The sequence below is a fragment of the Aedes aegypti genome, chromosome 3 (assembly GCF_002204515.2).
Source record: "Aedes aegypti strain LVP_AGWG chromosome 3, AaegL5.0 Primary Assembly, whole genome shotgun sequence".
NCBI lineage: Eukaryota > Metazoa > Arthropoda > Insecta > Diptera > Culicidae > Aedes > Aedes aegypti.
Window position 1 is genome coordinate 41,706,493 of NC_035109.1, and position 13,832 is coordinate 41,720,324.

Below are 13,832 nucleotides of genomic sequence, written 5' to 3' on the forward strand. Positions count from 1 at the left end.
CTTCACCAACTGTTCGGCAGGTAACATTGGAACTCCTGGCGGGAAGAGTAGATCAAAGTAATCCTGGCTACTATGTTCTACAGCAAAAAAACAGTGTTGCTCTGAAAATAATTGAATAATCATCTAAGCATGATTCAGATTTTGTTATCAAATATAACAAATTATTCTTACGTCCCACCGAAATGTGGTCTTCGTCAAAGTTGTAGCTGGGAAGTTTTCACATGAGATGAGGGTGTTTACTTTTCCATAGATTATTATGACGAGCAGTTAGAGATCTGAACACAAAAGGTTTGCCTTTTCCATAGTAATTTCCAGTAATGTCCATATAAACTTCAAATAGCGTGTGCACACCCAAATTTCTTCCGAATCACTTCAAATTTTGGGAGGATCATTTTCATCATAATTGACATCGTTTAAGCATAGGGGAGCAAAAACTTCAAAACTTGCATCAGTCTAATGCTCATCTACGATTAATGGGATAAAATTGGAGAATAGGGTAACGACTGTTTATTTTGTTCTCAAATGCTAACAGTTGGCGCCAGCGGCAAAAATTACAGACAACAACCTTTCGAACATTCAGTTTCTCTTACCGGCCGCCGAGCGGCGACACTGTTGTTTGTATTCCACTCACTGATCGCGCTACGCTGGATTCTCAAATTTCTCAAACTTTCAACACAAGCGCAAGGAAGAATGGTAGTCGGAGAACTGTCAAAACGTATGGAAAATAATTAAAATCGTAAATTGCTTGCAATTAGAAAACTGAATCAAAAAAGTAGTGATTAGAAATCAAGTGTAAAGTGAATACATAACTTTTTGTGTTTAGTTCATCTTCCGTGGTGCTGGATTTCATTTTTACTACCATTGAAAAAGAGCCATCTATTGCCTTTTGAGTTTTGAATATCGCCCTATTGGTGTTTTGCTACATAGGTTATAAACTTCCGGATTCCTTGTTAGTTTTTTAAATTTGTTGTGAAATTTCGCGTATCGCAAGAATAAAGGGTCAACATGATTATGCCAATGGAAAATAGCTCAACGATAAATTGATTATGACCTTATTTTTGAGCTTAAACATTGAATTTTGGACGTAACAAACATTTTCAATGACATTTCTCTCCTTCTACCTTAGCGACCTCTATGATAGTGGCGCATTAAATTTGCCTATCCGGATGTTTATAACCTATGTTGCCAAACATTAATTTTTCAAGTTTTTCCCACTAATCGTTCAAAAGCATCGACCAGATCTGTTCATATTCAAAGGAAAAAAAGTTTTTCATGTTTTTCAGTGCTTTCTGATCGTCTACAAAACAATCATTCCGAGAAAAAGTGTAAATTGTGTGCACCTTCCTATGCTGCACACAGTGCGTTCTCAAGCCAATGACGGTTCTTCTACTGGCCACCAGATGTCGAAGTGATTGTTTAGCTTTGCAAATATTTGCCTATACACTGAAATGAATTTTATTGTAGAAACTACTGAATGGTGAAATTAAAAACTGCACCAACGATTTTCAACCGACTACATTAATCTGTTAACTCTACCAAAACATAGTCAACACAAGAAAATTTCTTCTGTTGATTTAACCAGAGTTATAGTATATTTGATTAGAAACATTCTAGATTTGAGAAGTTTAGTATCATACTTTTGACCACACTGTGTTGTACGGTGGGTGTCACGGATTGAAATACAATGCTCTGAAGTGGATGCTACTATGGACATAGTCAAATTTACTGCACTGCTCAGTGATTTTCACCAGATTATAGTAAACTTAACAGATTTTTGTAGTCGGTTGAAAATCGTTGGTGCAGTTCTTAATTCTACCATGGATTCGGTAGATTAGGCCGGAACAAATTTGAAATTTTACTTTTGTCAACCCCCCCTTCAAATTTTTCAAAAAGTCAGAGGGGGGAAATAAATAAAATGTCTTATTTTCAGTGTTGGTTATCATTGTTTTTTTTTTAAATTAAGATGAGATAACAAGAGTTATTGGATTATAAGTCCTAAATCTGTTCATTAATGCTAATAGGTGTGAGTTTTTTATTGAACGTTTTTCTTTTAGAATAAAGTTTATGCCGCTTTTACTGTAACAGTGTAGCCTTTGAAAAAAAATATTTTAGTGATTTCGATGAATTATTATTTATATAAACTTTCAATGAACATTCAATTTGCCAAATCAATTCAGCAATTAGCTCTTAATATTTATTTGAATACATGTTTTCCTAGTAAAACCTCCTTCTTCTGGATGTATAAATATTAAAAGCATGGTCATCATCCACAAGCTACGTTTCAAATGTTCTTGTCATTGCCTTCATTGCATTCGTGTAAACGTTATGATTCTATTTTTGCATTAAAGAATATAACCATATTAATGGGGGAAATCGCTCTATAAGTATAAAGCCGTCTATAGAAAAAGTTCCATCAAAGCTGCTTTTCAGAACACGTACAACTAAGGACAATGGAAATTCACGATTTCGCGAAAGCCGTGAAATTTGGCCTTCGACGCGAAATTCAGAAAAACCCCCAAAATTCGTTTGATCGTTAATTCTTATGAAAAACCGCAGTAATTTTCAGTTTATTTCCTATTAAAATGGTTTATTTATTTTGGAGTCAAGATTCCTCCACCAATTTTCGTATCATTTAGTTTATCTTGGACTTCGTCTGATTGCTTGTTTTGTTTTAAATTTCAAATTGCTGCTCTAATAATTAACTTATTACCTTGATTTGTAAAATACAAATTACAATTACTAACACACCCCTGAGTTTACACATTTGAAATTTATTTTCAGTTTAGTGCAAAATTTGTCCAAAATTACCAAAAGTAAACTAGTGAAATATTTTTACAAACAAAATGTTACATACCTATATGTTAAATCAAATTAAAATAATCTGAATTTATTTTAAAGTTGCATCCAAGTGCAACATTTACAGGGTGTCCGCGAATTATCCGAACAGCAAAATATTGGAGAGGTGATCTCGCATTGAAAACAATGAAAAATCAATGTCCATGTACCTTTTTAATACATGTATATGTTAGCACAAAATACAACTTTATACAGTTTCGAAATGATTGCTTGTTACTGAGATAAGCAAATTTAAATTTTTCGGAGACGTTTTTCCTGAGGGCCGCTAGTTATACTGGACATGTGTTATCCTTTAAATCTAAAATAGATGAATCCAAATGTCCTATTGTTATTTGTAGTAACCTACAGGTTAGTGGCTTCAAGTTAGACTGGAAATATAAAATTATTCGTTTCAAATCTAGTGAGTTCTATGGACATTTCTCTTCCGTCACATTTGCCTTGGTTTTGCATATATTTGAAATCGTAAATGTTTCAAACTTACTTCTTAAGAATGTTATAAGCTAATATTTAAAACCATGCAGGAATATTGAATTTATTATGCTTGATTGTATAGGGCAATGCCTTCAAACTTTGTACGGATAATTTGCGGACACCCTGTATGCAGTGTTCCTAAAATTGTAAACAGCTAAAATACAATTTGAAAGTTTAATATTTTCTCTCATTAAAACTCAACAGAAAGGAAGGCAAAAATATGGAGATTGTTGTTATGAAAAATCGAATAATGAAAAATGTTTAATCTAAAATATTTTTCATATTTCGATTTATGAAAAATAAAAAAATGGCATAGTTATTGTTCAAAACATTTTGATTTGACGGTGTTATATGCCATAAACATGATTTTGCAGCATATAAGTATAAAAAAACTATAAATTTAACTGAATTTTAATATTATTATTTATTGTCCCCCCCCCTCGACACATTTTGATGGAAGGTGACAAAAGAAGATTTTAAGATTTGTTCCGGCCTTATACAACAAAATTTGTTTGCGCCATCTCGATTTGCTTCGTCTGGGTCGCACTAGGGGAGGTGTACCAGTTTTGGCTACCCTAAGGAAAAATATTGTTAATACATAAATCAAAAGACTTTCGGATACTGTCAATACATTAAACGAAAGCTTTCAATCCATGCTCAGCAGGGAAAATATAAAAAACTAATCAGAAACTTTGTTTTTGTATTAAAAATGGGGGTGGCGAATACTAGGCCACTTGCACCAGTATTCGCCACGATTTTAATTTCGGTTCCTGAATTCGCCACCTACGTTGATTTTTTATGGAGGTTGGCGAATCAGGAATCCCATGGCGAAAAATAGGTGCAAAGGAGTAAAAATTTTAAGGAAAATGATTTTTTCTATTATTTTGTGAGAAAATTTTGTGGTTGTCTTCCTTTCTAATCCACTCCACTATGACTGATTGATCGGTGAGCAATGATCGGGCTGAGACGACACAAACTCACTGTTGTCATTTTGCCCCACACAAAAAATACGAAAACCCCATTTCAAAACTATTTGTCAATAATTTAAAATTAAACGCGATAACATCTTGTTTTGTCGTCATAAGTCAATTTGGAAGGACACCTTGATTTCCATAATGGAGTTCAAGATCTCCTTCCTAAATCCCCCAAATTCGGAACAACTGACCACGATAGGCGGCCCTCTATGTTTCATAACTTTAAACAAAGAGCATGGGCTATAGCTTGCTTTGATTTGATGTTCGGAAAAATTGTCTAAAGTACCTATCGAACTGATTGGTCATTTCGATGCAATTATCTACATTATCTATTTCACCCTTGGAAGAAAGCGCGCATTCCGGAGAAACGTCCTTGCTTCCATTTTTGCCACGTTTAGTGACAATTTTGATAAAACCACTTTTTTTTAATGAAAGTTGTAAATTATGTAATGTGCACTAATTGTCAATCTACCCTAATAAAATTCCCTTGTAGAAGTTTAATTATCTACTGGGCGTAAGCACATTGTAAATGGCAGTTATTACGATGAATGTAACGTCTTCAGAATCGATTAACAACTGGAGTTTAATTGATGCCTGTCTGTATGAAATCTCTGGGAAAATGAAATCGAATGCACTTCCTAAGGAAAGGCTTGAAGCAATCGGCGAAAAAGTGATATTTTTGATAATGGTTGCGCTATGAGGGATTACTAAAAACAACTTTAAAAATTCCTCTATTTGTGTTCTTAGCTTAAACATAGATGTAGTGCGTTTTGTCCCTAGAAAGTTCCCATGCACATCTGTTATCAATGCTGTAGTGGAACATGTGAGAAGAAATTTAATGCCTGGTAAACAACGTGCGTTTATGTTTTCTCGAATGCATAATTGAAACGATGATAAACGGAAAACAAGTCGGGCGATTTTAAATTACAATATTTTAAAAATGTGTTCAATATAAATTTTGTTTTATGGTTGTGCAAAGCCAGTACAGATACTCTAAAACCAAATTAAATAACTTTTTTTTATCTCAAACATTACATTCGTTTCTTTTATTTCGTTGTTTTGTCTTATACAACATTGGCATCCTATTAGTCCATTTTACGAAAAGGTAACACTGATGATATTGCTGTTACTTTCACACGTTACGACACCGCCTTATGTCAAAATTTCATTCATAAAATAATTGATCAGCTGTTCGAAAACGTCTCGTAAATGGACTAGGGAGTCGATGCCGGTTATGGACCCTTTGCGTATTATGGACCCCCTACAGAAAAACATAAAATTAGCACTCAAAGCAACCTTATTCCTATGAAAATCCACCGGGGGAACTTCGATTGCATTGTTAGTCAGCAGTTTCAGGCAAAATATTTGGTTTGAGGCGCATAAATACAGATATTTGAACAGTTTTGTAAATGAAACCACACAAGAGGGTCCATAATACGCATTTCCAGGTGGGTCCATAATAGGCACGTCGGCAGCGAGCCGGATTACATGGGAATCAAATGGAGGGTCCATAATACGCAACGTCAAATTTGTAAACAATCCTATTATGGACCCCGGGAGGGTCCATAATAGGCATTCGGACAACAGTTTTCCAAATGTATATTTCTCTGGGAAAATCGTATGATTTTGTATGTTGCATGGGTGTACTGTGAAGTAAAGACATTGAACTTGTTATTAGACTCCACAAAACGTATATCGGCCTGAGATATAATTGCGGAACGGCGTCGAGAATGAATTTCAGCTACTATGGGGTCCATTACTAGCATTGACACCCTATAGCATGGACCACGAGTTCACTAATTTGACGTTTGAGCGGTGCCAAATTCACTCGTTGCCATGGTCACGTAAATAACACGGCACCGCTCAAACGTCATATAGTGAACTCGTGTATCGTTTCATTGAATAGCATGTAACCGTTTGTTACAAATTGTTAGTTTTTTTAGTTCGTGCTATTTTTTAATTGTATACTGTCACGTTTCTAATGTTCATTGGTGTTGGATTAGTACAGGGTTAGTAAATAAAGGGTTAGTAAATGTTATCGATGTTAGTAGATTGTTCAAATATGTACAAAATGATTGTTAGTAAATTAGTAAATTGTTATTGCAATTTTAGAAAAAACTTTCCGTTTTACGGCTCAACGAAAAGCAACCGCAGCTTTCACATCACTGATAAGGACCGGCAAATCATCAGTAGGCTTGACTGATACCTTGGATACAATCTTGATGATTGTTGTTGGTTGCCATTTTTGATAGCGTTTTCTCTTTCAGGCACACTATGATGGAATTGTTTGCTTCAATGATAGACTGATTTCGAAGTCTGCGGTAGAACTTTGACAGCTGCGGTAGAACTCTGCGGCTACCGTAAACGGGAAAATTTTCTTATCAATCATAATATATTTGAATTATAAACATGAAAAAGTTGCATGCAAGCTGTGGGTACAAGTACAAACATAAACGATAAGTAGGCCAGCAGGCGTATTACAGGCAACAGGTGGTAACAACCCCCCAACCCACGATTGAGGAATTTGGAAATGGGAGGAAAACCAGATAAGAGGGTCAAGCCAATGTCAGGATTCGCCATTCCTTTATTCTGAAAAAGGCGTTCGTGTGCTAAAGTACATTGTTCAAAGTGTCCTCAAAGTTATAAGAAATAGTGAATGGTAACTGTCAAAATTGGGAGAGGAAGTTTATTAAACCTTAAACCTATCTTATTTGAATGCCTAAAACTAATAACTAGAAGGTTAGTACGGCTAGATAACACCTTCCATTACCTTCACAGGACCTTTTTTATTGCCGCTAAAATATCGTCGTCTTGGCTGGTGTGGCGTCGCCTACCAGCAACACACGTTTAGGCCTAGTAGACGGAAGTCTGCTAAGCCTAACCCGTCAAGGATGATCGCTGACCTCTGGCCATTTCGGTCATAACCGTTAAGGAGGTCCACAGCTCGGGATACTCACCCCTAAACGTAAAAGAGCTTTCCCCTCTCGGCACGGTCTCTCCAGTACCGTCCTGAGCCGTGTCGATTGTCGTCAAAGAGGGACGACGCCTTATTTAGCCAACCTCTTACGGTACCACTACGTCTACAGTGCCGTCAACGTTACCACCTGTCCGTCAAGCAACAACTCCGTCAGCAGCAACAGCGAGCGCTCGCAGGACATCAAGATCGTCGGCAGCAGCAAGAAGAAGCAGTAGTACTGGTACGTGAGAATCTTTGAATTACCTACAAAAACCCCCATAAAAAAGTAGCTTGCAATAAACCACTAAAAGATAACCCTAAAACCACAATAGTTCGGTTTTCCCAATAAAACCCTATAGATTCCCATCAAGTCCATTCTTTCAATTCACACACTGCAATAGCCCTAGTCAGGTGACGGTACACTGCACACCTTGGTCTCGTAGCCCCTCAGCTTACCCAGTAGCAAGCCGACCCTGAGACTCAGCTCGAGGGGTCTCTCGTTACTGAGGGATTGCCCGGTTCATTAATTTGTTACAAGCATAGCATAACATAGACTGACTGCACCTACATGTTAATGGTTGCTACTCCATGATTGATCGGAACTGGTAATAATTGCACTCCATATAATTGATCAATACCGGTGCCAAGTCCTTACATTCAGTTGGGATGAGGAAGAAATGTTAGAGTGTAATGATTGTTGTTTATAGAGACCGAGGATACCTCTGCATTAGCTGGCCCAGCTCAGTATGGGAGAAAAATAAAGTTCTATGATTCCACGGGGCACCCCCCAGGATTGTTTCTTGGGGTAAGAGGAAGCCTTTCTGAAAAATTCAGCTCATTTGGTCGTTCCATGAGCTGGCGCATTTGAATTGAAGTTAATATGGGATTTTCAGCTCAAACATATGAGCAACAGTACATCATCTACTGTTTGGTTCAGGAAAATTGATGATCACGTTCAGTTGGACCCAGAATGTCAAAAGCACTACTTGATGTAATAGCGAAGAATATTGTAGAAGATTGTACCATAATCAAAATTAACAAAGTTGTTGTTTTAACCATCTGAAGTATATCATGCAATACTGCTTGTATTTCTTCAACATAGCTTGGAGGTAGCCACTAAGCGCATCATAGCCACCTATGACGCTGGGCGAGCTGAGGCACATGTCGCATGCATATAAGTGACTGTACGAGAGTGCTGATTTAAGCCTAACTTACAACAACTGAAAGAGTAATGAAAATGAGATTAAATCCAGATAAAACCTTCTGCAATTATGTTCATTAGGGTATCAACTAATGTATTTGTCATTCTGGGCTCATTCGAACGCGAATAATTAGTATACGGAACGAAACAGTGACATAGGATCAATTTTCAATGTATTTGAGACGAATATCCCATACAAACTTCAAATCTAATGCGCCAGCTGGTGGAGCAACCAATTGATTTGAAATTTTGAGAGAGCGTTTTTCTTACCCCAAGGCTCATATCTAGGGGGTGCCCCGTTGAGTTTTACAACTTTTTTGTCTAAGGGCCAGTCTACTCTGCATCTCTAAAATTACCACGGGAAGGGTGTTTATAAGTGAGGGAGGGAAAAGATTTGGGAGTCACTTTTGGACGGTGGTGCGATCCATGAACAAGGTGGAAAAATGCGACTATTATCTAAAACTTGTTTTGCTTTTGTAAACTTAAAACGGCTATTAAGGAGTGTATCGAAAAGTAGTCGCAAACATTCAAAACGGTATATCTCAGAGCATAGTTCATATTTTTATAAGCTTTTTTCACGCAAATCTTCATCATGTCATCAAATATTGAAGCAACTAAAAAAATATTGAATAATATGCAGTCTTAATATAAATACAACAAGGTTTATAAAGCATAGAAAATAAAATCTTGCACAAAATCACATTTTTTAAATGTCTTCTGAAGATTCGATGATTTGTATTGAACAAAATGTATATTAAACAAAATAGGATGAAAAGCTTATTCTTTCGGAAAATATGTTTACTTCACACAGCACGTAAAACGGATTTCAAAAAAAAATTATTGCTCTAATAAAGCTCAATTATTGGAATAAGGTCGGTTTTACAAAGTCACTTTTGTATAATCAACTTTTGAAGCTCTGTCATATACAGCGGTAATTATATAGAGTGCCATTTTTTGCTTACGTTACTTCATAAATATGCAAAGAAACTTTTCCAATCAAAAAACATTTTTTTATTCGTTCCAATCGTTTGATATTAGCATTAACGTGTTGATAGAAAAAACAAAAAACGAGGTACCGTCAAACGGGGTAACTTGCAACAGTTTTCAACTTCAAAGCTATATGGATGAAAAATTTAAAGATTCAGATGAAACAAAAACCATCTGGTACCCTAATCGCCAAGTAAAGAATACCACGCGGTATTAATTTTATCAATATTTCGTTTTCTGGAATCAGGAGAGACGAAAAGTATACATTTTTAATGCTACCCCTGATGTGGGGTAACATGCAACACACAGTGCTACCTAAAGAAAATTATTAAAAACTTAACCTTTATCGTGTTATCGTGATCATTTATAAATTATCTGCAGTAAAAGCATGACAATAACCAGGGACAGGCTGCTCTACTCTTAGAAAACTGAATATTATTGATTGAATTATGAGTATTATAGCACTCGGGGAAATTCTAGCATATCATAAGTCTTGACAGTTATTGGAATTCCATAAAATCGTTTTAATGCAACTTTTGTACAAATACAATGATACTTGCAGTTATATTTCACTTAACTTAATTTACTTATAAATATTTAAATCAATTCGACGTATCACATATTGATATATAAATCTTAAAATGGTCTCTGTTGGAGTTTTGACATAACTTTAATTATATTTCATGGAGAAAGTTCCCAATTGTAGATCAGCAAGTTAATTTTAGTACAGATTTTCAAAATTATTCATTATTTTTTTGAAGAAATAAAACCAAATTTAATAGAAATGCGATTCGTGTAAATTATCTAATATTTAGTACCAAATGTGTATTGAATTGGTTGCGGTACATAAATTTCAATGTTACTGAACAAATAGTATGTTCAATTTAGCCTTTGCATGTGTTTTCGATAACAAACGGCAAGAAATATCAAACAATTGAGGTCAAAATTGCTGTTGCAAGTTACCCCACAAGGGTAGTCAAAAACGTTTTTGATTTTTTATAGTGTTTAAGCATCAAATTATCAAAACTTTTATATTGTCAATTTGTACACTACCAAGTACTGTAACTGATAGCAAATGCCTCGAATGACATATTTCTACCGTTTGTGTGGTACGAGGAACGTTTTTCAGCATGAATTTCAAACAACCCAACGTGAAATATGATTTTCACCTCCAGCAAACCAACCAAAAAAGAAAAAATGCCCAAACCCTTGCCAAAATCTTTTGTTGTATACCTGAGGTCAATAAATGGCGGAATAAATCATAATAATTCAACTCAGTGCTGAACGAAACGATAATTCGGTTCAATGTCGAAGTGTTGCAAGTTTCACCCCTGTTGCAAGTTACCCCGTTTGACGGTACTTGAAAATCGACTTTTTTCGATTTTTGTATTTGCTCCCAAATGCTTGTTAATGTATTTTTAAAAATATTGTTTACACTATGTCATGAAAGTTGTGGCACAGAATATATGAGCATAAATAAAAACCTTTTTTTTCATAAAATTTAACACATTTATTAACATATCAATTTTTTCAGAGGTGTGCAAGATTTTCATCGACAACTGTTAGTAATTTGCAAAATTATCATACTAAACGTCACTTTATTGAAACTTTATCACCCCATCATAACTTTTAAATACATTGTAAAGCATTTCTGATCAAAAAATTGTTTGTAGGTTCAACCCAATATTTTTGAGACTGTTTTGAATGTTTGCGACTACTTTTCGATACACTCCTTATTAGCATATAACTAAAAATATATTACATTTCATTTACTGCAGCAATTCGAATTGTTTTCACGTGAATAAAATTCACCTGCTTGTAATGTAAAAAAATATAAATCAAATAAACTGAACCCAATTATTTAAATCACGTATAGCATTAATCAATATTATTGACAATTTTATTTGACATTTGCTCCAATGTTTCAACAATGGATGTTCTATTTAACCCATAAGTTTATCATATAAGTTCCGATTCCCGAATCAAAATTCTATTTTGAATCCTCTGCTAAGTCTGCTGATCAATATAGGTACAGCACACATCACGAGCGGCCTGAAAATTTGTTTGGAGGTGTTCTTAAGACAGATTGTTCTGGTCAACCACGCAGTAACGACTACGAATTGTACGGTCATCTATGCTCATGTCCATACTTGAAATTCTAGATAAATTTCTTCCAATCAGTTTGTTGTTAAGCAGACCATAGTATGAACTTGAACTATTTAAATTTCAAACTAATTAAAATTAGCCCCCAGATTCCAATCATTTTTCCAACGATATCATCATTCGGAAACGCCGTTCGAAGCTATAAATCTAACGCCCACCCTTCGACTTCATCATTCACTGGGCAAGTGCATTAGAGCCATGTGGCAGCCGTTGAGAAAATTCCTCGCCCCGGGGCCGGAACTGCTTTCATTCGGTTTACAAATGCTACGCTTCATTGGACTTTGGGGTGACCGGCGACAAGTGGTACGTTATCTACTGGTCCTTTTCAGTGAGTTTATTTTCCTGATCGGCCCAAAAGCGCTTCTCGGTTCGGACAAGGAAGGATTCGACTCGACGGCCCGTAATATCGGGGAGCTGATCTTTCTGGTCGAGGTTTGCATCTCGATTGGCATTTTTGCCAGTCGGCGGGCTTCGTTCGAACGCTTGATCGTGGTTCTGGAGAACATTCTTCGCCGGAAGTGGCCCCGAAATCTACAGGACGAAATATACCGCTTTCACCGAAGGATGGAGTTTTTCGCCCGAGCCTATGCGCTGTATATAGGATTTCTGCTGTTCCTGTACAACTGTGTTCCGATAGGGTCAACAATCGTCAAACTAATCCGCTTCGACGAGTCGGAAAGAAGTGATTTCATGTTGGTGGTTGAACTACAGTGAGTTTGAAGTTAGAATATAGGGATTAGGCCAAAGGACAAAGCAGACAACGGCTGAAAGTCTCTAACAATCATAATAATAATGATAATAAAAAAAATCTGTATTTTTCTCTTATTCAAGATTTTTCTGGTTCGACATTCGACGCAATGTGGTTCACTACGCTATCTACATGGCATTCTGCTTCGTGGCGGTAAGTTGTTCAGCTTACCAAAGCACCCTCAAAGGTTCGGTTATCGTGGTGGTGACTCAATATGGTTCCAAGTTGTTTGAGCTCATTAGCAAGCGGATCGATGCCATGCGAAGCATCGAAAGGGCCGCTGACCGGGATCGTGAACTTCGGGAGATTGTCAAGCTGCATGGTATGGCTTTGGAGTACGTACAACATTTGGAGTCCACGATCAGCTTCGTTATGATAAATCAGATCATGAACTGCATTTTCATTTGGTGCTTGATGATGTTCTACGTTTCGACGGTAAGGTGTATGATTTTGGTTTTAAATTTTTAATAAATGGGTGTACCCTTTCCAGAACTTTGGCCCCAATGCAGCAAACGTGATGCTTCTCTTCTTGGTGCTGATGGGGGAAATGGTGGTCTACTGTTTGAACGGAACTGCTCTCAGTGAACAAGTATGTTTCCTCAACTCACCTAATTCTAAGCTAAGTCAGTTTTAAAATGATTTTATTCCAAAACTAGGCGGCCGGTGTTGGTCATGCAATCTACAACTACCCTTGGTACAAAGAATCGGTGGCAATGCAGAAGAACATGCAGCTAATGATTCAACGGGCTCAACGACCGACCGGCATTACGGCAGCCAAATTTTACTTCGTGAACATCGAACGGCTCGGATTGGTCACCCAGGCGTCGTATTCTTACTATTTGATTCTGAAGAATAGATTCTAGAATGATTTCGTTGGCTTCAGACCAGGTTTGATAGGCACACTGCACTAATTGTTGTTTTCGCAAAGTAACTACCGTTCAGAAATGCATAATAATATTCCACAATAGTTATCAATTTTATTCATCAAATGCTCAAACACCAACATCGTCTAATTGCAGCTCGGAAAATGAGTGTTTGCGGATGCCTCGAAGAGGGAGTCTTATCATTATTTTCTTTATCTCTTTGCTGCACGCTTAAAACAGGTTACACATGGGACGTGTAAATAATAAATCGTCTATTTTGCTTAGCTTAGCTTAGACTGACTACACATATCAATGGTTGCTATTCCGTGATTGACCGAGGTCAGTGAAAATGCACAAAGAATCAACTAGAAGATCGGCTGGGATTGGTCATAATCTTCTTCAGTGTGCATAATTCAGTGCCTCTATTTATACATGGTCAATAACGGCGCCGGCCACGTCCTTGCAGTCAGGTGGGATTGGGGGAAGGAATGTTAGTGTGTAACCTTTGCTATTTGGAGACCGTGTTTGCCTCTGCATCTCCACAAAGGTTACTGGGAGGGATGTTTGTTAATGGGGAGGATCGTTGGGTCACAGGATTCACTTTGATAAGCGA

The 13,832-nt window shown here is 36.6% G+C and overlaps 1 protein-coding gene across 1 annotated transcript; it reads left to right on the forward strand.

Annotated features, from left to right (window-relative positions):
- Positions 1 to 11,783: 11,783 nt before the first annotated feature.
- On the forward strand, positions 11,784 to 13,323 carry LOC5570545 (odorant receptor Or2). The gene is made up of 4 exons (XM_001653156.2): positions 11,784 to 12,318; positions 12,440 to 12,791; positions 12,847 to 12,945; positions 13,013 to 13,323. The coding sequence occupies exons 1-4, from the start codon at positions 11,807 to 11,809 to the stop codon at positions 13,217 to 13,219; spliced, it is 1,170 nt and encodes a 389-aa protein (XP_001653206.1). The 5' UTR covers positions 11,784 to 11,806; the 3' UTR covers positions 13,220 to 13,323.
- Positions 13,324 to 13,832: the final 509 nt, after the last annotated feature.

Bases quoted from the DNA above. Each gene is read 5' to 3' on its own strand.
- LOC5570545 (XM_001653156.2), top strand. From the start codon at position 11,807: ATGTGGCAGCCGTTGAGAAAATTCCTCGCCCCGGGGCCGGAACTGCTT. The intron at 12,319-12,439 runs GTGAGTTTGAAG...CTCTTATTCAAG, and splicing joins ATGTTGGTGGTTGAACTACA to ATTTTTCTGGTTCGACATTC. The intron at 12,792-12,846 runs GTAAGGTGTATG...TACCCTTTCCAG, and splicing joins TGATGTTCTACGTTTCGACG to AACTTTGGCCCCAATGCAGC.